Source organism: Nicotiana tomentosiformis, chromosome 6 (genome assembly GCF_000390325.3).
Source record: "Nicotiana tomentosiformis chromosome 6, ASM39032v3, whole genome shotgun sequence".
In the NCBI taxonomy this organism is placed as follows: Eukaryota; Viridiplantae; Streptophyta; class Magnoliopsida; order Solanales; family Solanaceae; genus Nicotiana; species Nicotiana tomentosiformis.
Window position 1 is genome coordinate 3429660 of NC_090817.1, and position 24029 is coordinate 3453688.

Sequence of the window (24029 nt, forward strand, 5' to 3'; positions counted from 1 at the left end):
ATAGTTTGAGCCGAAAACAATGAGTTTAGTTGAATACTACAGTACTCGCCCTATATTCGCCTCTGACTATACAATACATAGTTCTTACATACCAAAATATTGGCCCTATATGTATCAGACATAACATATTGTATCCAAAATGCGTCATTTCTCTATCTTTTGTCACATCCCAATCGAGTCCGGTAGTCCAAGAAAATCCTCGCAGCACCATAGTGAGCCAATGCACCAAAAATAACAAATGTATGAAATATTTGATGACTATGACCAACTATATCAAAAAATCCAGGCTTCCATTTCTCCGGTATTCGGCTAACATAAAATATAGCCCCTGTTATATAACACAATGCCATTGCAGATTCATATGCAAGTGTGACATTCCTCATAGGATCAGTCCAATTCAACACAAGTGCATGGATTGCAGGTACCAGACCAAAACAACCCATGGACATGAAAAGCCCGGCCCGAAATGACCGATATTTTCCGGTCGAAAACACGGGGAAGAGCAAGGTTATGATAGTGCAAATTCCCAAGATTGTGATTCCAATGAGGTAAACAATTTGCCAATGTGGTGAACATTGAAAGATGTAATACATTGGTGGGAAGAAAGAAGTGATGATCATTACTGATATTCCAACATAGTCCATTTGGACTAAGAAAAGGTTCAGTTTTTGTGAGTGACATAAGAAGAGATGACAAATACTGCTTGAAAGAAGACAGAACATTGCACCAGCTAAGAACACATAGAATGGCCAAGTTGCTTCATTTGTTACCCTATTTGATAATGTGATGCCCATTGGTAAGTGTCGGTCCTGCGTCAGTGTAAAGAAGTTTTACGCTATCAGTTCAATGACATAGTTATTAGAAGGGTTTAAGTTGTATACATTGTCGCCCACATTGTTAAGATGTTTTACGTAAGCTACCAATACAATTTATCTGGTTATAGCACGTCCAGTGGTGGATCTACATTGTCAATTGTGGGTGCTCAAGCATTCATTATCTTTGACCAGATTTAGTAAATTTGCATAGGCAATTATAAAAATATTTAGACAAATATTGAGTGAGCACTCACAACTTAACTCCTTTTTTCTCTTCTTTTAAAATTTTATTAGCGAGGACCCATGACTTTAAAATCCTGGATTTGCTACTGAGCACGTCATTACTCTATTTTCCATATTATCATATCCAACTTAATACGAAGAGTTACCTGATATTGTGGTAAATTTAGTCTGAAAGTATAATTAAAAACTATACATTATCATTTCACAGAACGTAAATCCTTCCTAAAAATGAATTTAACTTATATATATTGGCGGTGAAAAGAATTTTTATATATTAGTGTAATTTAACTTGTTATAGCAGGTTGTCAATTTTATTTTTCAAGTAACTAGTTCCACTAGTTACGGAAATTATCTATAGTTATCATTTATGTGATCTGATAGTGTAAAATTGTCAGTTTATCAAAGATTAAAGGAAAAATGATACTGGATAGTCGCACTCAAAATAATAGCCTGAAAAATGTATATTATTTTGTATATATATATATATATTCATTTCTGTATGTTATATACAAAAAATATACAAGTTTTATACCCTTTTCGACTATCGGATGTAAATAGTTTCGGTCGCAAGCTAAAAGTGATCTATGCCCAAGATTAAACTTTTAAAAGTTCATGAAAATGTATTACTAACAATATTTAAAGAACCAGCAGGTAACTCACCTGGGAAAAAGCCTTTGAACTGTGAGAGATGTTTGCATTTCCACTTGTCGGAAAATTTCTGCAAGATTGAAGCAAAACTCAATGTTTTCATCTTAAAATATGATAATTACTAATATTCAGAATTAACTCAAGTGTTTTTAATGGATTATATTACTCCCTCTGTTTCAATTTAGATGACACACTTTCCTTATTAGTCCGTTCCAAAAAGAATGACACATTTCTACAATTGGAAGTACTTCAACTTTAAACTCTTCATTTTACCTACTTTACCATTAATGAGAAATTTTTATAACCACACAAATGTCATGGTCCCACAAAACTTTTATTCCTTAAGCTTTTAAGACCACAAGTTTCAAAAGTCTTTTTTTTTTTAAAACTCTGTGTCGTGTCAAACTATCTCATCTAAATTGAAACGGAGGGAGTAATTAAAAGTGACATTTAAAGTTTAGTTTTATGTGTAGAAATGGATTAATTGATTAACATTAGTCCCCGTAAAATAAGGTTGGAGATTGCCAATTGAAAATACCCAAGAATTAATTTTAGTATCACCTTCCGTCCAAAGTATTAATCATTTTCCAAAATATTTGACTTTTAGAAAAACAAGACGTTATTTTATTACTTTTTCCTGAATTTACCTTTACAGTTTCAACTAGTGAAATATTAACTTAAATGAGAAGATTAGAGAGCAATAAAGGATAACTTAAACAAATACCCATGCCAGGCACTCATTGTGATGATAATAAGACATTCCTAGAATTTTATGTTTTATCTAGTCTAGTTTTACAAAGGAATATGTGGGAATATGAATAGGCTAGGAACTTATAAGATAGACCAATTTTTTTATCGGGTGAGTTAGTTGAGTACTTGGGTCATGTGTCATGTGTTAAATGAGTTTTGTTATTAAAAAATAAATTTTAATATGACATGGTATATTAAATATCGAAGGGCAATTGTTGAGTGATTTTCTTGTCCTCAATAAAACAAAAGTGACTTTGCTAGGATATCCCATAACTTGGGTGACCATCCAAGGAATTGACTCAATTATGACCCACAAAAACTACAAACCAAAAATTAAGTGAAAATTTTCACAGGTATACCCGAATTTAGTGGAACGTATTGAATAACAATATTGACCCTCAAAAATTCTAAACAGAAGAATCAAGTAATCCAAAACATTACCTCCTCCCATTTCATATGACACTATTAATATGAACAGTCAAAAGTGGTTTTTTTCCTGAATCCTTGTAATCACAAACTATTGTGATTTGAAAATACTTCTAATTTCGTTTCCAGTTATGTGAATTCGCTTTTTTTCTAGTAAAGAAGTTGTGACATGGATACACCAATTAAGAACAAAATTTAAATGTTTTAACCCTTGTGCTCCGAATTCCATAATTCCTTTTAGAACGGACCGAGTACAAAAAAAATGAACAAATTCTTGACTTCAAAAGAAGAAGAAAAAAAATAAGAAAAACAACACTTACATTATTGACATCGACACCATCAATAACAAAATTAGATTTCTCATCACTTGATTGTATTGCTTGGCTTATCTGTTTCACTGTTAGCGGAAGCAGATGTGGGTTATCACGACTCTGTCCAAAAAAAAGAAGGCCCAAAAAGAACCTTGTCATGTGCGAGAAAAATACATCAGAAAAGGAAAAGGTTTCTAGTAGAGATTCATTACCTTAGCGGAAGTGCGTGAAGGATCGGAGCCTTGAGTTGATTGAGAAGGCATAAAACCTCCGCCAGAAAATGAGTCCAATTGACTGCCTCCAAACATTGTTTTGATTTCTTTCTTTACTTTGGTCTCTCAAAAAGGGAAATAGATTAAGTTTGGTGTTTTGTTGACAGAGGAATAGATTATATATTGTAACCCTATAAAAGTGTTGAAGAATTTTTCTGCCATTTTTTGCAACTTTTCCCGCTAATAAACCGAAGGGAAAGTGTAGAAATACCTTATTTTTGTATCACCATTTAACTTGTATTCTGTTTTTATAAATTACTAGTGAGTATATCCGCGCTTCGCGCGGTTATATTTCTCATTCTTTGTTATTTTTTCGTCAAAAATTTTTTCATCTTTCAGTGAACTTTTTACTATTAAATATGTTATAATTATTACACTTAATATTGTTTCTGTTATAACTCCTAAATATACGTTACTCATTATTTTTGCAATTACTAAATGTTTACCATCCTCTTTAGTACCTATCATATTATAATCTTTAAGATCATGATCTTTATTTTAGTGAAAAAATATAGAAAATTCAGTAACCAAGAGGGAGAAACTGACGGCTACTCCATCTACATAGAAGGACCGGCAGTGAGCACGTTTCCTTGAAGACACATAAAAATAAAGAAAAGAGTTGTAGAAATTGTACAATAAAATTTGTCATCTCGATGTCAAAATTTGTGTTGGTTTTTGTTTTTACACTTTTTTTTGTTTTTGACTTTCTTGTTCTTTTTTTGTTTTGTTTTTCTTTTTCCCCTTCATCTCTCCTCCTTTAATTTTAATATTAAAGGGAATCAATAAAAAGAGCTTACAATAGCATATATTCCATGAGGATCATTCCTCTATATATATATATATATATATATATATATATAACATAAGTTATTGTCTTTACTTGACTATACTTCGGCATAGTATCTCCAACAATGTTTCGTCATGAAACTATTCACTTTCTGTTTTTCAATTAGATTAAATAAATACACATGCAAAGAAATTATGAATACAAAATTCTAGTGTCTCCCATTACCATGTATAATAATTAATTTCTTGAAAACTCTATTTCTAGTAATCTGAAAGGGTCGCAATTGATTGATTCACAACAGAATATTAGAAGTTGTAAAGCGTATTCAACATGATATATAAGCTTTTTATTTCTTATTTGGCTCGTGAATAATAGTATTTATATCATCAACTATTAAGCTAATGGTCTATCAGAAATAGTCTCTTTACTCTCTAGGATGGGGTAAGGTCTGCATACCCACCACTTTCCTCATACCCCACTTGTGGGATTATACTTGATTGTTGTTGTTGTATATCATCAACGGTTGAATTCATCACAACAATACATCTGTGATACCATGAAAGAAAAGAACAGCTGAGGTACATGGGCTTGCTCAGTTGCTTGTGAAGCTAATCTTATTTATGCCCATAGAATCAAAGAATTTCTAAATTTACAGGGAATTCATTTTACAATAATAGCAATTTCATCTTTTAGAAAAAGTTGAAAAAGAGTGGACATCAGACATGTATTCACATTTGCTTTTTCGCCGACTGACATTCTAAATTGCTATCTCAAACAACCAAATCAGGAGTCACTGCAGGGAGCAAATAGTTACAAATTATAAGTAAAGGATCTTCATTAAAGCAACAATGAAAATATGTGTATTTCTTTGATAATATAGATGACATAACATAAATTATTTGCAATTCATAACCACAAATTGAACTTGAAATAATGACCGAGAGAAGTATTTCATAATTTCAGTAGTATCATTTTTCCGGACTATAAAACTTATTGTATTTTTGAAAAAATCACGTATATAAATGATAGAACATACTAACACTTTCTTACATGAAAGAAAATATCCTAAATTCAGAATATGTAGTACTGCATTGAGGTCATAAAAGCAGTCTAGTCTTCCCTTGTTAAGATCCTGAACCAACAAATATGAAGACTTATTATGAACAACTAATAATACCAAGAAACTGCTCAAATAACTCAGACCCTGCCAATCCAAAAAAGAAGAAAGATGATGCAATGCTCCTAAGGTTTTATGGGTATTGTTAATCGAAGAACTCATTCTCACTGGTTATGCCTCCGAAAGACTTGATAATGCCATCTGAAGAATTTTATACAGCAATCAGTAGGTTATCACCCATTATCTTTTGTTTAGCACCAGCAGAATTGATTTGGTGGCCGGAGTAATTTAATTTGCACAGCAGTGGATCTTTATAATGAATGAAAGCTTAAAATTATTAGGGAATTTAGAATTGGTAAAGAAATTAATTATAAAAGCAATGAAAAAAGATTACCATGGCGATCAAATGATGAAGTAAATGATTTTCACAAGTTTTACAAACTGCTTATTAAACCAATTTTGCCGCTACTTATTATCTCGTTTTCTTGCTACTTTATCTCTTCTGTTCCCTCGTACTGCATGTCCTGGTTAAAAATCAAATGAGATTATTGCGAATAAGTTCTATTGTCCACGTGCTATCTACCTTGTTAATGGACGTTTACATAATTTATACAACCATAATTAGAGATCTATAAAGAAGGAAATTTTTAAATTGCTTGTAAAGGTTCAGACAAAAAAAAGAATAATGAAATTTTTTCTGACCTTTTTGGCGATTACAAGCACAACTGGGATAATTCATAATTTCATTGTAAAATATTGAGAAATTGCAAGATAGGCCGTTCGTATAGGATGTATAAGGAACGGTTCTACATCTGCAATATCCTTAGCAGACTTGCAAGCAGCATTAATTAAGACTCACGATCAGGATTTCCATGCTCTTCGGCAAAACAATTGCTCAATAGCTTCGTGAATATTGCCTCACTTTTGCTAGAGGAGTTTCTGTAAAATATATTTCATCGAAGAGTTGCTGTACAATGCAATCGTAGTTTTGTGCCTTTTTACCTAGGGAGACTCTTGGGCTCCAAAAAAAGGAGAAAAAAGAGAAATGTATTTCTTGGCCAAAAAGAGGTGCCAAGTCATCACTCTTTGTCCCTCCTTTATATATATATATATATATATATATATAGATTTATATAGATTTAAACGGTACCCACTTAATAGTAAATTAATAATATTCAAACAAATAAACCCTAACGAACATTATAAAAGTTGCGTCCAATATAGATCATGTGATTTGCTACCATAATCTCTAGTTTTTCAATGCAGTAGCTTTATTAAAAAATCCAAACTTGCGGTTGATCATCAAAAACACTTCAGATTTAATTTACAGATGCAGAGTGAGTATTATTTATGTATTTATTTATGAATATTTCTGCAGTTGATCGAGCTTTCAACAAACACTTTAGATTTTGCATAATTTTTGTGGTTGATCGAGCTTCATATTATAATTAATTATAATCAGATTCTTTTTTTGAAGTTTAACAATTGAAAAAAAAAAACTTCACGAAAAAAATAAAATTTAGTAACTTTATGTTACTTACAATTAGTTAGAAATTATATTTAGTTGTGTGATATTTGAAACTTCAGATTTCATAACTTGAAGAGCCTCAAATATTTTGAAAGTTTCAGATTTCATAATAAAATCATGCGAAGCTTCAACAAACAACCAATGTTTCCAGAAAAACTTCAAATGAATGAGTCTGAGGTTCTATAATTTTAGAAGCTAACTTTAGCCATTTTAGTCTGACATAAACTAGTTTTGTTTTACTTCAGATTTCATACTTACAGAGTCTCAAAACATTTTGAAAGCTTCAAATTTAACAATTAAAATCGTGTGAAATTTCAAAAATTTTGAAAAAGTAACAATCACTTTTTCAATGAATCTGCAGTTTCAAATTAGAAACTAATTGCATCTTTGTTAGTGTGAAGTGAAAAACACTTCAAATATGAAATCTTTTTTGTGCTTCACTGTAATGATATGACCGGTCATTTTGAGTACTAGCTTCACTTTTTGTATTTTAAAACTTTTTATAGCTTTATTTGATGATTTATCACTTGCGTGCAAGGTCTGTGCTGATTTTCGAAAAATTCAAATGTGAATTTTTAACAAAAGGGTGATTTTTTGACTTTGAAAATGGCTAGAGTTGACCACAGTCAACGTTTTTTGGTAAACAACCTCGGATCGGTATTTTGATGATTCCCGTAGGTTCGTATGATAACTTTTGACATGTACGCATACTTGGTTGGGGCTTCGAGTGACCGAAGCCGTTTTGGCACTTTATGTGAAAAGTTAGAAAATTGAGTACTTTGAAAAATCTTGAGTTTTGATGTCGATTATTGATTTTAAATGTTATTTTGATGATTTGAGTTTGCGAGCGAGTTTGTATGAAGTTATTACACTTGAGTGAATGTTCGAATTGGAGCCCAAGGGACTCGGTTGAGTTTCGGGTAAGGTGCAGACTGATTTTGCATGACTATTAGGTTGCTGGTGTTGTTAATCTGCAAATCTCGCATTTGCAAGGTTCTGATCGCAAATGCGAGTCTCGCATTTGTGATACTGAAGGGGGCTGGGGAGCTTCGCATTTGCGATGAGTGGTGGATTTCGCAATTGCGATATGTTGGTCGCATTTGCGACCCTCGAGAAATTGGGACAGCTTCGCTTTTGTGAAGCCAATTCCGTATTTGCGATTGGTCCCCATGTTCGCATTTGTGTTCGCAATGTTGTATTTGCGATAACAGAAGAGCTGAGGCACGTGGTCCACATTTGCGGACGTCGCAATTGCAAACAAGACTTCACAATTGCGATACCTGCAGCTGGGGTAAAATATGGGAATTTCGGGACTTAGCTCATTTTACACCAATTTTTAGACCTAGACTCTATAGAGGCAGTTTTTGGAGAACAATTTCTTCTCAACTTCATAGGTTAGTAACTTTAACTTATTTTCATTCAATTTTCAATAATATTTCATGGATTTTCACTATGAAATCTGAGATTTCATAAACTATAAATTGGGATTTTGAGTAGAAATTAGAAATTTTGTAAAATTGAGATTTATACCTCAAATTAAGGTCGGATTTCAAAATAAATTATATATTCGGGCTCGGGGATGAATGGGTAATTGGAATTTGGTCTTAATTTCGAATTTCGACCATGTGGACCAGGGTTACTTTTTTCAATCATATTAAAGAACCTTTATCGTACGAGGGTAAATTTTAAGCTTGTTTTGACTTATTTGAACAATAATTGACTAGATTCGGGTGATTTGGAGACTTGTTTCCAAAGGGAAAGCTGTGTTGGATTGTTGATCTTGTTCTGGAACGAGGTAAGTGTCTTGCCTAGTTTTGCTGAGGGGATTTTCCTAATAAATGATATTGTTTGCTACATGCGGCGGTGATGCAAATACGAGGTGACGGGTGTATATGCATGTGCCGGTTTTTCATACTCGGGGGAGGGGGGGGGAGGGGGGATTATATACTTCTTTGTGCTTTGTTGAACTTGGTGTTCCATTGACTTATGCTTCACTTAATTCTATGACTGGTGAATTTAATTATATGTGTTACAAATCATGTTAGAATGTATGGCATCTTAAAAGGATTTAGCGCGATGTTTTGAGATTGTTTACACACTTAACTTGACTGTGGTATCATGAACACACATCTATACATGTTATTGTTATGTTACTTGAGTTACTACTGCTACATGTCCTTACCTAATTCATGTCTTTACTTGTTACTAGCCTTTACACGTTACATGCACTTATTGTTACGTGCTTTACTTATTAGATGCTTTAACCTATCACATGTCTTTACTTACTACATGCCTTCACTTACTATATGCTTTTACTTGCTACATACCTCTATTTGTTACATGGTTTCACTTATTAAATGTCTCCACTTGATACCTATTTTACTTGTCTTTTCCTTACATATTGTTGTTACAAGTTCAACATTGTTAAGTTTGTTCCAAGAAATTCAGACGTTGTATTCAATTTTGTCATTTGGGAGATAACTAAAAAGACATTAATCAGACATTTACAATTTATAGATTGTTTAACATAACATATAATGTTTTAATCTAAGAAAGTAACATGCTATAATAGGTTACCATTGACCATACACTACAGTTATTGAAGTTATGGTTTGTCTTTGTTTGATTTTCAATACTGTTTGAAGTTATGTATTCTTTTATTTTCTTTCATTTGGAAAACATCGTGCACAAGGCTTCTTATCTGATATAGTTTTCTCTAAAATATTAGTGCTTTAAAAGGGAAAATTTTATGAGCTGTATGAGCTAGATGCTGAAATTGGTCACAAGGAGCTCGATTGGAAAATGACACTAAGTGGCGTGGGAAAATGTAGACAGGTATGCTATACGTAAGTCACTTGGGATACCTGAAAAGGTAGTTTTGGTAATTTTCGGTCTAGTTTAATCTTCTGAATCTGATCCAGAGACTTATTTTCTTGCTTTTCTGTCAGGTTGGCATATCTGAAAGTGGGATAGATGAAGCTGTTCAGAAGCTCCTAGCGCGAGGGTAAGAGTTAGAAGTCCCATTATTTCTTCTCATCTGTCCAAGCCTTTGGTGGATAGAGTTACCTGGTACCTGTATTAGTGGTAGGTAGCATGTACCTCGTGGATATAGTCGAGGTGTGCACAAGCTGGCCGAAACACCACGATTATTAAAAAAAGAGTTAGAAGTTTCATTTTCCAGATCTGTATCTTTTTCAGGGAAACAGGCTAACAGCTTTTGCTGCTGCCAATTTCCAATTTCCTACTTTCTAATGACTGTACGAGTTTATCAGTGATTGGAATTTCTGATTTGCTTCATCTTGATCATTTTTTTTAACAGTTCATTACTATGTCACCTTTTCTCTGCATGGCTTATGACTTATGTTAGTAGCAATTTGCAACTGACCACTTTGTTGATAATACTTGTTTAGTATCTTATTAGGTATCTTTTCATTTATCTTGAGTTTATCTATCTACTTTGAAGGTACAATGTAGGACGGATGGAACAGTTGGAAACATCTGAGCAAGCAAAATCTAGAGGCTCTACTTCTGTAAGTGCAACATGAATTTTGTGAAAGCATGAAGTCATTGACTTAACCTAGTTCTTTAAAAACAGTTGTAATGCTTGCTTTCAAGTCATTTGAGTTAACCTAGTTCTTTAAAAACCGTTGTAATGCTTAGGGCTGTGTGAGGTTAGTGATGGTCCTTTAACTGTTCTAAATGTGATAATAAACACATAAGATACATAGAAGCAATTAATACTTTGAAAAATTCGGGATACATATATATAGTTTGGTTGAGCATTCATAAATTACCTAGTTCTTTAAAAACATTTGCAGCGCTTAGGGCTATGTGAGGTTGGTCATAGTCATTTAACTGTTATAATGTGAAAATAAAGCAACAGAAGATACATAGAAGCAATTAATGCTTCGAAAAATTCTGGACGTACACATTTTTATGAATCTTTTTTGTCACGACCCGAAATTTCTCACCGACGGGACCGTGATGGCGCCTAACATTTCACTTGCTAGGCAAGCCAACGTTAGAGAATCATTAAACCAATTCCTTATTTCCATTTAGTAAATAACAATAATTAACTAAGATGAAATATAAGAGGTGCGAAATTTTATAAAACTGTATTAATTACTACCATCCGGATCTGGAGTCACAATTCACGAGCATTCTAGAATTTACTACAAGTAATAGTCTGAAAGAAATACAACTGTCTGAATAAAAGAAAACAGTAGGACATAAAAGATGGACGGGGACTTCAAGGTCTGTGGACGCCGACAGATCTACCTTGAGTCTCCGGACAACGGACCAATAGTAAAATCTTGATCAACCTGAGCCGGTATCAAAATCTGCACAGAAAGTACAGAGTGCAACATCAGTACAACAGACCCCATGTACTGGTAAGTGCCGAGCCTAACCTCGGCAAAGTAGTAACGAGGCTAGGACAAGATACCCACATATAACCTGAACAGTATAATCATGCTAGTGGCAACAACAGTAAATAAAGGAATAACGCAGAAATAATGGGAAGGGGACATACAGTGGGGGAATACAATACAAAGAGTGAGAATAATGAAAAGACAGAATTAAACTGAAAATCCTTAAACAAATTGAGCAAATAAAAATAGCAAAGAAAAACTATACGGCATCACCCTTCGTGCTTTTACTCTCAACCTCACCAAATAAATAAATAGAACGGCACGGCATCACCCTTCGTGCTTTTACTTTCAACCTCACCAAATAAATAAATAGAACGGCACGGCATCACCTTTCGTGCTTTTACTCTCAACCTCACCAAATAAATAAATAGAACAGCACGGCATCACCCTTCATGCATTAAACCTCTCATAATATACACGGCATCACCCTTCGTGCTTTACACTCTTCCTCACAATATAAATAATGCATGCACGACATCACCCTTCGTGCCTTACACTACTCACAAATCACAGAATCAATAACAACGGATAGATATGAGTATCACAAAGAAACCAGTATTTTACCCATAATCAATAGCACAATGTAACCTCAACCTTGAATCAATATTCAAAAGTTACCAAATCTCAGTGAAACAAGATATAAGTCACCCAACATTTTAAATAACCCGCTAAGCATGGATAGGAGAATTTAAGGCTACAAAATAGACAAGAATAGAATTTCACTCGCATGCTATGACTCGACAAAGACGCATAGATGCTCGTCACCTCACCTATACATCGCATTTAATAACCAAACACGTAGCAAATAAATACATAATACCTATTCCCTCAAGTCAAAGTTAGACGCGACACTTACCTTGCTGCGAAGACCACTTAATTCTCAATCATAGCTTTTCCTTTGGAATTCACCTCCAAACCACTCGTATCTATTCAAAAATGACTCAATAACATCAAATATTGCTAAAGGAATCAATTATATTTCATAAATTAAATTTCCCAATTTTTTCTCCAAAAAGTCGAAAAATCGTCCCCGGACTCGCTTGGTCAAAATCCGAGGTTCGGACCAAAATTATTTTACCCATTCACCCCCGAGCCCGAATACGTAATTAGTTTTGGAATCCGACCTCAAATTGGGGTCTAAATCCTCAAATTTCCGAAATTCCTAGTTTCTACCCTAACCCCTAATTTTACCATGAAAACTCTAGAATTTAGGTTGATAATTCATAAATGTAATGGGTAATTGAAAGAAAATGGTTTAGAATCACTTACCAACAATTTGAGGAAGAAATGGCTCTTGAAAAATCGCTTCTCACCGTTTGGTTTTTGAGAAAAATGAATTTTTGGCTAAAATCTCATTTTTGGATTCTGTTAAGTGCTGGGCGACAGTGTTCAGCGCGTTCGCGAGAGCACTGTCGCATTCGCGAAGGGTACTGGCTGCTAAGCCTTCGCGTTCCAGCTCGTGTTCGCGATGGTTACTCCTCCCTGGCCTTCGCGTTCGCGGGGCATTGCTCGCGTTCGCGATGAAGGAACAGCTAACTCCCCCTTCCCAATGCCTAACACCACGCGTTCGCGATGGGCTTGTCGCATTCGCGAAGGGTAATGCCCCCATCGCTTCGCGTTCGCGAAGAAGAAATCCCTGCCTCATCAGTTTACTCTTCGCGTTCACGAGAGTACCTTCGCGAACGCGAAGAAGGATATGCCAGACACCAGAATCTGCAGAAAACCAGATTTTTCCCAAGTCCAAAACATCCCGTGGCCTATCCGAAACTCACCCGAGCCCTCGGGGCTCCAAACCAAACATGCACACAAGTCTAAAAACATCATACGAACTTGCTTGCGCGATCAAATCGCCAAAATAACACCTAGAACTACGAATTTAGCACCAAATCAAATGATATTCTCAAGAACACTTTAAAATTTTTATTTTCTCAACTGGACGTCCGAATCACGTCAAATCAACTCTGTTTCTCACCAAATTTCACAGACATGTCTTAAATATCATAGGGCTCTGGAACCAAAATACGGACCCGATACTAACAATGCCAAATATCAATCAATTCTTAAAAACAAATAATTTTCAGACTTTTAATTTTCATCAAAAATTTATAACTCAAGTTAGGGACCTCCGAATTCAATTCTGGGCATACGCCCAGGTCCCATAATTCGATACGAACCTACCGGGACCGTCAAAGCACGGATCTGGGCCCGTTTACCAAAAATATTGACCGAAGTCAACAAAAATCAACTTTTAAGGCAAAAATTCTTATTTTCATTAGTTTTCAACATAAAAGCTTTCCGGAAACCTGCCCGGACTGCGTATGCAAATCGAGGAGGATATAAATGAGATTTGTAAGGCTTAGGAGCTCAGATTCGAGTTCTAAGACATAAGATGACCTTTTGGGTCATCACATTTTTGTTGGGCACTCATAAATTTCTTCTGCGTCTCTCAAATGAGCGCTATCAACTCTTTGTTCATCATGGCATTGAGTGATTTGATGATGGGAATATTGGTTTCAGGTTATTCGCAGAAAACTAGTTCATGTATTCACTCCTTCTACCACAAGTGAGGGTAATATTGGGCCTGATGCAGTTCATCTTCTTGCAGTTAAGGAGGTTAGCAGCTTTTTATATAAATTGAGGCCATTGGCATGATACAGTTCTGTTAATTCTACATGCCAGTAGAGTTATCTATTATATGTGCAGAATAATGCTTCATGCAATATTATGCTGCTTCTGTTCTCTCCCCAAATTTTTAAGAAAAAGCTTTAAAATCTTTTAATGTCCTTATGGTCATCCTTGTGCTACAAAATGAGACTTCAAACTGAGGCAGAGGATTTATTGGCTTCTTGCACTGTTACATATAGACTTGCAATGAGCTAGAGAATGGTTCAACCGCTTTTGGCTTTGCTTTTGTCGATTGTGCTGCTCTGAAAGTTTGGGTTGGTTCCATAAGCGATGATGCATCTTGTGCAGCTTTGGGGGCTTTGCTGATGCAAGTACGACACTTTAAGATCTAATATCTTTCTTTGAGTAACTTAATAGAAGATCTAGTATCTTTCTTTGAGTAACTTAACAAATGTGCGATTCGTTTGCTTGATTATTTTATGTTGCTCTCTGTTGCATCTGTAGGTGTCACCGAAGGAAGTTATATACGATGCTAGGGGTAAAGCTTTTTTTAAATTAGACTTTGGGAGGATTATTTTTGTTCTTTGGAAATAACTATGTTGAGTCTGACTTCCTCGTCTCGCACTTCTATTTTTAATAGGTTTGTCAAAGGATGCTCAAAAAGCTCTGAAAAAATACTCATTAACAGGTGATATTTGCGTGTTTCTTAAATAGTTGCTAAGTTACTTACTGTATCATGAAATGGCTGTGGTTGTGATAATTCTCTCCTGATTATCCAAGGCATTATGTCCTGCCTATCATGTCACGAAGCTGTTTCTTTGTTCGGGCAGTTCAGTGTGTTTAACTTTTGGCCTGAAAGTCATGTATGGTGGTCTTTATTTGGCCATTATTTATAGTAAGTTGCGACAAATTCCCTAAAGAAGATGAGCTTTGAAAAGATTATAATTCTTAAGTGGTCATTAGTGGGACCCGCAGTATTGTTTATTCTGCAGTTGGAATGAGATTAGTTAGCAGTGAGCAACTAAGGTCTTGTATTGCCTATGAGATATGACCTGGTGGAGAGAAATTGAGAATGGATAACTTTCTTAGTTTGTTTTTTGAGAGACTGTCCACTTTTGTCAAGTTTTGCCGAGTGATACCATTGTGGGACATGTTATCCTCTTTTCTAGAATTCATAGAGAGGAATAACGTTAGACCTGCGCCTTTTCCTCACGCTCTGGTAGTGTTCAACTAAAAGAAAAGTTGCTAAGTGGTCCTTATAAAAAAAAAAAAAGAAGGCCCAATTTGGTACTGTTATGATAAGGTTTCTATAGTGCATGCAGTATTATTCCAAGCCTCCGCTGTCATAGTTAATACTTAAAAGTTAAAACTACACCACTGTCATGATCACAAATCCATGTCTTCAGCAAGTCATCTATCTTAGGATGTACATGCTTCTTGGATAGCATCATTGGCACAAGCAAGTTGCAGCTAGTCTATCTTATGGTTCTCAATGTGCACTAATCTTGAATGTTCATCCATTTCCATCTGATTAAAGCATGTTTTATAATGGGCCCATGTTTTTTATTTGTTTCATATTAAAAATATAAATGTCACAAAGGACATGCATAAAGGGGCAGTCACTAGTAGGAGATACAAAGGATTTTTTCCATAACTGTGGGTTTACGCTCGGGATCAGCATTGACCCTCTACTTGTTTAACCTAATTGTTGATTAGCTAACCAACACAATACAAGATGAGATCCCATGGTATACTATTCGCTAATGATATTGTACTAAATGACGAAACCATCAAAGGTGTCAACCGAAAGCTTGAACTATAGAGAAGTAAACTAGTGAGTAGGGGTTTTAGGATAAGTAGAAGTAAGACTGAATATATGCGCCGCAAGTTTAGTCGGCACAAGAAGAGGGAAGTTGTAGTGAGATTAGACGGGATTGTGATTCATAAATGTGAACTATTCAGATACTACATTTGTTCTTCCAGCCTCCAGGAGAATTGAATGATATATGAAGATGTTACGCATAGAACCAAAATTGGATGGTTGAAATAGAAATAGGTGGAGCTGTCACTTTCTTAGATCTCTTGATGAGTATCCTTTGTCCATTTAGGTCCTGCAGCACCACTCATGTCCCCAGTCCAGCCAGGTGCTGATTTTGTTGATCCTGCAGAAGTGAAAAATTTCCTTGACTTGAAAGGTTACTTTAAAGGATCTTGTAATAGGTGGGATCACACCTTTGATGGAGTAACGAGCCATGATGTTGCGTTATGTGCTCTTGGGAGTCTTGCCAATCATTTAGAGCGATTGATGGTAAGTCTCGGAATCGTGACCTATTTTCTGTGTGTAATATTTAAAGGTATTATTTTGGTGGTTGTTTCATTCTGTCATTAACAGTTAGATGAGGTCTTACGTAATGGCGATATTCTATCATACGAAGTCTATAGGGGTTGCCTCAAAATGGATGGACAAACACTTGTCAATCTTGAGATCTTCAACAATAATGCCGATGGGAGTCCATCAGGCAAGTACAATATTTTTGTCAAATCAAGCTTTGTACTCATTCTAAGGGGCAATTGTGGCAATTATATTTTCTTCTATTCTAACTGTGAGTGATTATTTATTGTTTTCAGGTACTTTATACAAGTATCTTGACAATTGTGTTACTTAACCTGGGAAGCCACTTTTGAGAAACTGGGTTTGTCATCCCCTCAAAGATGTGGAGAAAATCAACCATAGGCTCGATGTGGTTGACAGACTTGTTGAAAATTCAGAGGCTACATTATCAGCTGCTCAATATCTTCGCAAGCTTCCAGATTTGGATAGGTTGCTTGGACGGGTTAAGGCTAGCATTCAATCTTCTGAAACACTCCTACTGCCCTTGATTGGTGCCAAAATATTGAAGCAGCGAGTAAGTCCTGTTTGACATCTCAATTTGATTTGCTTAGTCTTGGTGCAGTTATGTGCCAAAAGATGCTCTCACTACCTGAATTACTAGTTTGTGTGGTTACAACACAATAGTTCAATCTGCTTCCAGTAAGAAAGACTAGCCGACATGGTAGCTGAGCATCTATTTCCATTTTCACACCTTTTTTACTTACCAGACGAATAATAAAACATCTCGTTGTTGCCCATTGGATGACATTGTGTGTCATTTTCACACCTTTCCTACTTCCTAGACAAATGAGCAATAGGCAGAATAGTTATTGATTGTTCTATTAACTATTCTTACCGGATGACAAAGGGTTGTTTGTTAGTCTGATGGTTCTTTATTACTCTGATGGTTCTTTATTACTCTGATGGTTGTTTGTCCAAGAACCACTATTCTAAATCATCAATCAACAACGTATTAATTCCAGACTAGCTAAGTCAACCGTATGGATTCTCTATATTCATTCGCTCTTTTTTTATCCCATTTCATGGCAAAAATAAATAAATCATTTCTTAAGATAAAATAGCGGTTCTCTAAATCTCCCAATTATTCTTGCATTGACGCACAAGTCTTTGACTAGACCGAAAAGAATCCTGGCAAACACGTGACGTAAGTTAACAACAATGATTATCCTTTATTTATATCATGTTGAGTTCTTAGCGCGAAGTCTGCAGTCATTCTGAGAGACTATAGGTCCTTTGTGACAATTTTCGTTCATGTGTATTTAGGTTTGCCTCGTCTACATTTACATCTTATGATAGTGTTGCACCTATAGACTATCATATTTGGAGGTAATCATGACACAGTCAAACCTCTCATTTTATCCTCTTCATGCGCTACTTACACTCTCTATCATTTTTTATCTTGTCCAATATTGTGTTGACCATGCATTAACTTTAACATTCACATTTTCGTGACACTTTGTAGATGTGTTGGTTATTGGTTATTGCTTTTGCTTTTCATCTATTTTCTGGTTTTTATGATTCTGTTATTATTTCTATGGTTTTTATTGATGGTACTGATATATGGTACTGATATATTATCTCTTTTCATCTTCTTGAACCGAGAGTCTTTCAGAAACAACCTCTCTACTCCCTCGGGGTAGGGGTTCGTTTGTTATTTATGACTTGCGGGGTTGGTTGGTTTGATTTCGGGAAGGTTTGAGAGTGATTGGAACACTTAGATCTATTTTTTAGAAGCTTAAGTCGTAAGAGTTGACCAAAGTTTGACTTTAGAGTAGACGGCCTCGGATTGATGATTTGATAGTCCCAATAGGTTCGTATAGTGATTTTGGACTTGGGCCTATATTCAGATTTGGATTCGAAAGTTCCTAGAAGGTTTTAGCTCTGGTTTGATCGGGAATTGACTTTGATGTTAAGGAGTCCCTATTGGTGTTCCGTGATATTGGATAGGTTCATTTATTTGATTGACACTTGTGTGCAAAGTTTGATTGTGATCCGGATTGTCTAGGTGTGATTCGGACGCATTCAGCTAAGTTGGAATGTTTGAAACTTAAGAGAAGGTTTTTGATCGCCGATTCTTGGTTTTGATGTTATTTATGGTGTTTCGAGCCCTTGAATAAGTTTGGATTATGTATAGACTTATTGGTATGATTGGACGGGGTACTCAGGGCTCGGGTGTGTTTCGGGATGGTTTCAGATCATTTCATTTTGTTTAGGAGTTGCTGGTTTTCTGATGCAGGTTGATGCTTCGCGATCGCAGAGCAAGACTCGCAATCGCAGAGCAAGACTCGCAATCGCAGAGGAGGGAAGCTGGCAAGTGACTTTTGCTCATCGCACTCATGTCATGGAGCCCGCATTCGTGTACTGGCCTGGGCAGGATCTTTGTGTTCGCGTGCAAAGAGTTGTGTTTGCGATGGTGTTGAGTCAAGCGGGAGGTTTACTTCGTATTCACGTAGGTGTGTTCGCATTCGCATAGGGTCGAAGCCTGGCTGGGGGAATGTTGGTCTACGCATTCGCGAGGAGGGGCTCGCGTTCGCAAAGGTAGATGATTGGCTTTCACGATCGTGGAGGGTTAGACACGATCATGTAGATTGTTATTTGGGCAGCAGAATTTTAGCGCTTCGCGATTGTGAAGCTTTGGACCGTGATCGCGAAGGGTATGCATAGGCAGACCACTTAAGTGAGTTAATTCGAGATTTTGCCCATTCTCTCGTGTTTTGAACTTTGGACTTGAAGAGCAATTCCACTATTACATTGGAGGTAAGAAATTCTTACTTGGATTTGACTTTTTATCTTGATTTTCCATGGATTTCTACACCTAAAATATGATCTTTTAAAATAAAATTTGGAGTTTTTTTTCCACAACTTAAGAGAGTGTATTTTGAGGATTTGGGGGTCGATTTGGACTTGGCTTTGGAATCTAATAATATATTTGGACTCATAATGTTAAGAGTATTCAGGATCTCCTCCTTGACTCAGGTTTTGACCATGTGGACTTGAGTTGACTTTTATTTACTTTTAGGGATTTGATTAAAGATTGAAGCTTCATTGTTTGAAATTATTTCCTATGGCTTTATTTGACATTATTGAGTTGTATGTGACTAAATTTGAGTCGTTTGGTCTTGGATTTTGATGGTTAGGTGGTTGGTGGTTGATTTAAGCTTACCAGGAAAAGATAAGCCTCTTGTCTATCTTTGTAAGAGGAAATTCTCCCCATAGATAATTTGCTTGCTACTTGTTGCTCAATTTAGGAGCCACGTATATGCGAGGAAACGAGCTATATGCGTAGCTAGATTATGATCGTACCCGGTAGTGTTGACTTGAGTTATGCCTTGTTTGGATTATGTGAAGCTATTATACATATTTTAAATTGATTTTATGACTACGTGATACTTTATAATTATGATTTAGGAACATGCTTAAGTTATGACTTGTTGAATTGGGCCTAAAGGATTGGTTTACCGTGTTGAGCTTTATTATTTATCCATAGTCATATACATGCCTTATTTGCTCCATGATTTGGTAGTTTCTATGGATTAATTGACTCATTTTAAATAATATGACTAGACTTAAGTACTCTTAAATGCTTATTGAACCGTTATAATAAATTGAACTACATGACTAGCCATAATCATCTTTTAGTCGTATGAGCTTTTATCCGTATTCCTGTTGTTATGTCCGGTGCTTCTTTATCGTATTGTTTCATATACATATGCATGAGTGAAGAGTTGGTTGGTGTGGAAAGTTGAGGTTTTTGCACTATGAATCCTTTGAGCGGATATTGATTATTGATCATAAATGGTAAGATGATCAATGCTTGGATATGGATTTATCCCTCTGGAGTCATGTAATTACCCATATTATCTTGTGCATTGTGAGCGTAGGCACCCGAGATTTTCCGTTCTTGTTCGACATATGGCCTATGTCAGGCACATAGATTTGTGCTGTGAGGTATTGGGAAAGAATACTGAGCATACATATACATACTTTGACTCATGCAACGACTTTATATAAATATTGTTGACATGTATCATGTCTTTATTTGATAATTGAGATGTTGATATCTTATTTGATCTCTTTTGTCTTTGAAGTATGCCTAAATTCCATATGAATTGTGTTTTGATCTTTCATACTCATTTTTTGATACCATGATTTACTCCGTATATTATTTTTGCTTTCACCTGGTTATTAGATTGTTAGTGAGTGTCGATGTCAGCCCCTCACCACTATTTCGAGGTTAGACTTGATACTTACTGAGTACCGTGGCTTTGTACTCATACTACACTTATGTATATTTTGTGCAAGTTTTGTGGCTGGTGTTAGCGGTGTTCATCTCATAGAGTAGGTCTTATAGAGACTTTATAGTGAGCTGCTTCACTTGATCGATACGCAGTACATGGAGCCCCTACTTATCTATTCAGTCTATCTATTTCTGTCAGACAAACATTGTTATATAGTTCACACTCTTTATTTTGTGTTGGATTACGTGGTGTATACATAGTCATACATTATACATATGCGTACACCATGCATGTTGATTATCTCTTGTACATATGCATATATCTTTGTATATTTATATCTCTTGTACATATGAATATATTCCTCCATATGTTACTCTGATATGCACTGAGGTTTAGACACGAAGGGATATTCCGTGCGGATTGATAAGATTATGGAACAATATGTCATTCAATGCAAATTGTGCGGGTTGATTTGTTATTGTGTGGAGTATAAAGGTGGTGAGATGCGTATGCGGCGATATAAGAGAGGCATTTCATCATGATATGCATGCGGTGAGATAAGTGTGGCTATATATGTGCATGCGACAGACATAAGGGAGGCATTCCATTGATTATGTGCATGCGATGACATAAATGTGGTTTTTGTTGGGAATATTATGTGACATTTCAGGGTGTTCTTTTGATGTTGTTCATGTCTTGGAACTGGGTTGATGTTGTGATCATATAATTATTTTCTAAATGCTTCCGTCTTGGGTTTTATGAGATGTTGGTTGAATTTTTTTTATATGATATCACATGCTCCATCCCTATTTGATGTTTCGTTGGCAAAGATGGATTATTCTACACTGAGTTGTTATACTACGCTTTACGAGATTGCAGATATTGTTCTGTTATGCACCTTGTTGTCAGTTTTCTTTGATATTTTGCATAAGTTATTTGACTAGTGAGTAACAACAACAACCCAGTATAATTTCACAAGTAGGGTCTGGGGAGGATAGTGTATACGCAGACCTTACCCTGGAGGTAGAGAGGCTGTTTCTGATAGACCCTCGGCACAAGAAAAAGAAATGCGACAATAGAATAGTAATAGTAACATAACCAGAAAGATAGTACCAGCGAGCTAAGAGTTAGAAAATATACATGGAAAAGTAATCTTAATAATCAGTGCAGTGACAAGATCCTAGAAAATAGTATGAGCACAACATGTACCCCTAGCATACTAAAACACGATACTGACCGACTAGACTTACACAGAACGGAATAGAAAAATGCTCAACTACATACTAACCTTCAACCCTAATGCTCTCCCTCTATGCCTTCCTATCAAGGGTTATGTCCTTGGTGAGATGTAGTCGCGTCGTGTCTTGCCTGATCACCTCTCCCCAATACTTCTTAGGCTGCCCTCTACCTCTTCTCATACCCGTCAGAGAAAATCGCTCGTACCTCCTAGCCGGGGCATCTAGTCTTCTCCTTTGCACATGCCCCAACCATCTAAGTCTCACTTCCCGTATTTTGTATTCCATGGTAGCCACACCCATCCTTGCCCGAATATCTTCATTACTAATCTTATCCAATCTTGTATGCCTGCACATCCATCTCAACATCCTCATTTCTGCTACTTTCATCTTCTGGATATGGGCAATCTTGACTGGCCAACATTCTAACCCATACAACATGGCCAGTCTAACCACCGCTCTTTAAAAATTTCCTTTAAGTTCCGGGGGCACATTCTTGTCACACAAAACGTGTGCGTAATGACTTAGATCTCATCACTACTCCACCGAGGTTAGTCTAGATATTTACTGGATACCGATTGTGGTGTACCCATACTACGCTTTGCACATTCTTTGTACAGATCCAGGTACTTCGAATCGAGCTGATCGTTAAGGAGTTGAGCTAGAGCTGTTGGAGACTTGAGGGTGTCCTTGTTCCGTTTGCAATCCTCGGAGTCACCCTCTTACTTCATTTTCTACTGTTTATGTATCCTAAATAGTGATGTATTTTTTAGACTTATGTATTTTATGTAGTGCTTATGACTCAGTATTACAAGGTTTTGGGATGATGACTGTTGTATCTCTTTTTTGGTTGTGTTATAACATTTCTCAGTTTCTATTAAATTTTTAATTTGTTACATTCTGATTGATGTCGTTATGTGATAGACTTACCTAGTTTTATGAACTAAGTGTCATCACGAACTTTATGGTGGAATTTTGGATCGTGACACTAACCCCGTAAGTCTCCTTAAATTGTCTGAAGAATCATTCCCATGATGCATTATTTTCTAAATCAACCACTAAATAAGCAAGAAGAAGAATTTTATCTGTATAAAAAATTTAAATTATTACAAGTATATCACTGATTTAAGGGTAAAAAATATTATAAACAATATATTAGTGATCTATACTTATTTGATGCATCTTTCGTGCAAGCCGTGATTAAGGTTCCTCGGTGTGATGCTTTGAGGAAAGTCCCATCAACTGCTTAAATAGGACAACAATACTGCCACCCTTTAATTGTTTCATAAAGTGCTATAAATAGATATATGAAACATTCATCTTTTGACTAATGCAACTTAGTGACAATCCAGGATTTGTTACCTCTAACATATAAAGATTTTTCGGCAACTTCCCATATGATTTACTTGGGTTTTCTCTCAGCATTTTAAGAGCATTTTCTTTGTTCTTCACGCTTACTTGTAGTTCATAGTGACGCCATATTATTCAACATGTCACGTTGTATGTCTCTAGTAGTGTATATTGACTTTGGGTTAGTATACTTGTGTTTTACTAAGTTCGCCATTACTGTTGAACTAGCCTAACGTCTATCAAGTCTTTCATTAACAGGGCATGTGTGAACTGAAACTGCTAATTTTGAAAACATGAGACTTATTAACTTTGATACATTAAAACCGAAGAATAATTTTGATCTATGCAATCAATGAAGTACTGTTCCCCAGACCCCACTAGTGAGATTTACTGAGTTATTGTTGTTATTGTTGCAATCAATGAAGTACATGTTATCATATGGATATAAAGTTAATTTCTAACATATGCCAGTTAACCAAATAGTACATTATCACAATTATAAAATTTAAAATCAACAACTAACCTAACTTGTTGAAATTAAGCCAAAGAAAAGGACATCTGCAAAATTGGATTGCATCATTAACTAGTATCTTTGGTGACAGAATCAGGAGTTGGTAAAATTGTTCAAATCCAAATCGCTGTTTACTGAAAATTCTCGATATAATATTCAGATCAGCTTCAACAAATCCCTTACTTAATATACCACAACATATATACATAAAAATCTTATACTATACCAATATCTTGCTAGAATACACACCTTCTCGAGCTCGATTTTCGAACTTTGAAATGAAAATTATTTTTGGTTGCATAGTATTTTATGACATTACGTATGGTCTCCTTATCTTTAAATAGTTGACCC

General features: G+C 35.6%; 2 protein-coding genes across 6 annotated transcripts; one reads left to right on the top strand and one right to left on the bottom strand.

Annotated features, from left to right (window-relative positions):
• Positions 1-538: 538 nt before the first annotated feature.
• Positions 539-6458, bottom strand: LOC104119664 (replication protein A 32 kDa subunit A-like). 2 transcript variants are annotated; one of them, XM_070177052.1, is made up of 6 exons: positions 6072-6458; positions 5764-5893; positions 3406-3521; positions 3203-3313; positions 1719-1776; positions 666-809 (listed from the first exon to the last, which is right to left on the bottom strand). In XM_070177052.1, the coding sequence occupies exons 3-6, from the start codon at positions 3499-3501 to the stop codon at positions 772-774; spliced, it is 303 nt and encodes a 100-aa protein (XP_070033153.1). In that variant the 5' UTR covers positions 3502-3521; positions 5764-5893; positions 6072-6458; the 3' UTR covers positions 666-771. The 2 variants fall into 2 exon arrangements, with proteins under 2 accessions (XP_009629527.1, XP_070033153.1); XM_009631232.4 differs by lacking the exons at positions 5764-5893; positions 6072-6458 and having other exon boundaries at positions 539-809; positions 3406-4199.
• Positions 6459-6543: 85 nt separating this feature from the next.
• LOC104119662 (DNA mismatch repair protein MSH7-like) lies at positions 6544-22711 on the top strand. Of its 4 annotated transcripts, XR_011408299.1 has the most exons (13): positions 6544-6706; positions 8622-8692; positions 9626-9732; positions 9846-9901; positions 10361-10427; positions 13845-13940; positions 14192-14323; positions 14457-14490; positions 14593-14640; positions 16061-16260; positions 16345-16475; positions 16581-16858; positions 18581-22711. XR_011408299.1 is itself a non-coding variant. In XM_070177051.1 (12 exons), the coding sequence occupies exons 3-12, from the start codon at positions 9735-9737 to the stop codon at positions 16600-16602; spliced, it is 795 nt and encodes a 264-aa protein (XP_070033152.1). In that variant the 5' UTR covers positions 6544-6706; positions 8622-8692; positions 9626-9734; the 3' UTR covers positions 16603-17222. The 4 variants fall into 4 exon arrangements, 3 of the variants coding, with proteins under 3 accessions (XP_070033152.1, XP_070033150.1, XP_070033151.1); XM_070177051.1 differs by lacking the exon at positions 18581-22711 and having other exon boundaries at positions 9626-9743; positions 16581-17222; XM_070177049.1 differs by lacking the exon at positions 18581-22711 and having other exon boundaries at positions 16581-17222.
• The last annotated feature ends 1318 nt before the right edge of the window (positions 22712-24029 follow it).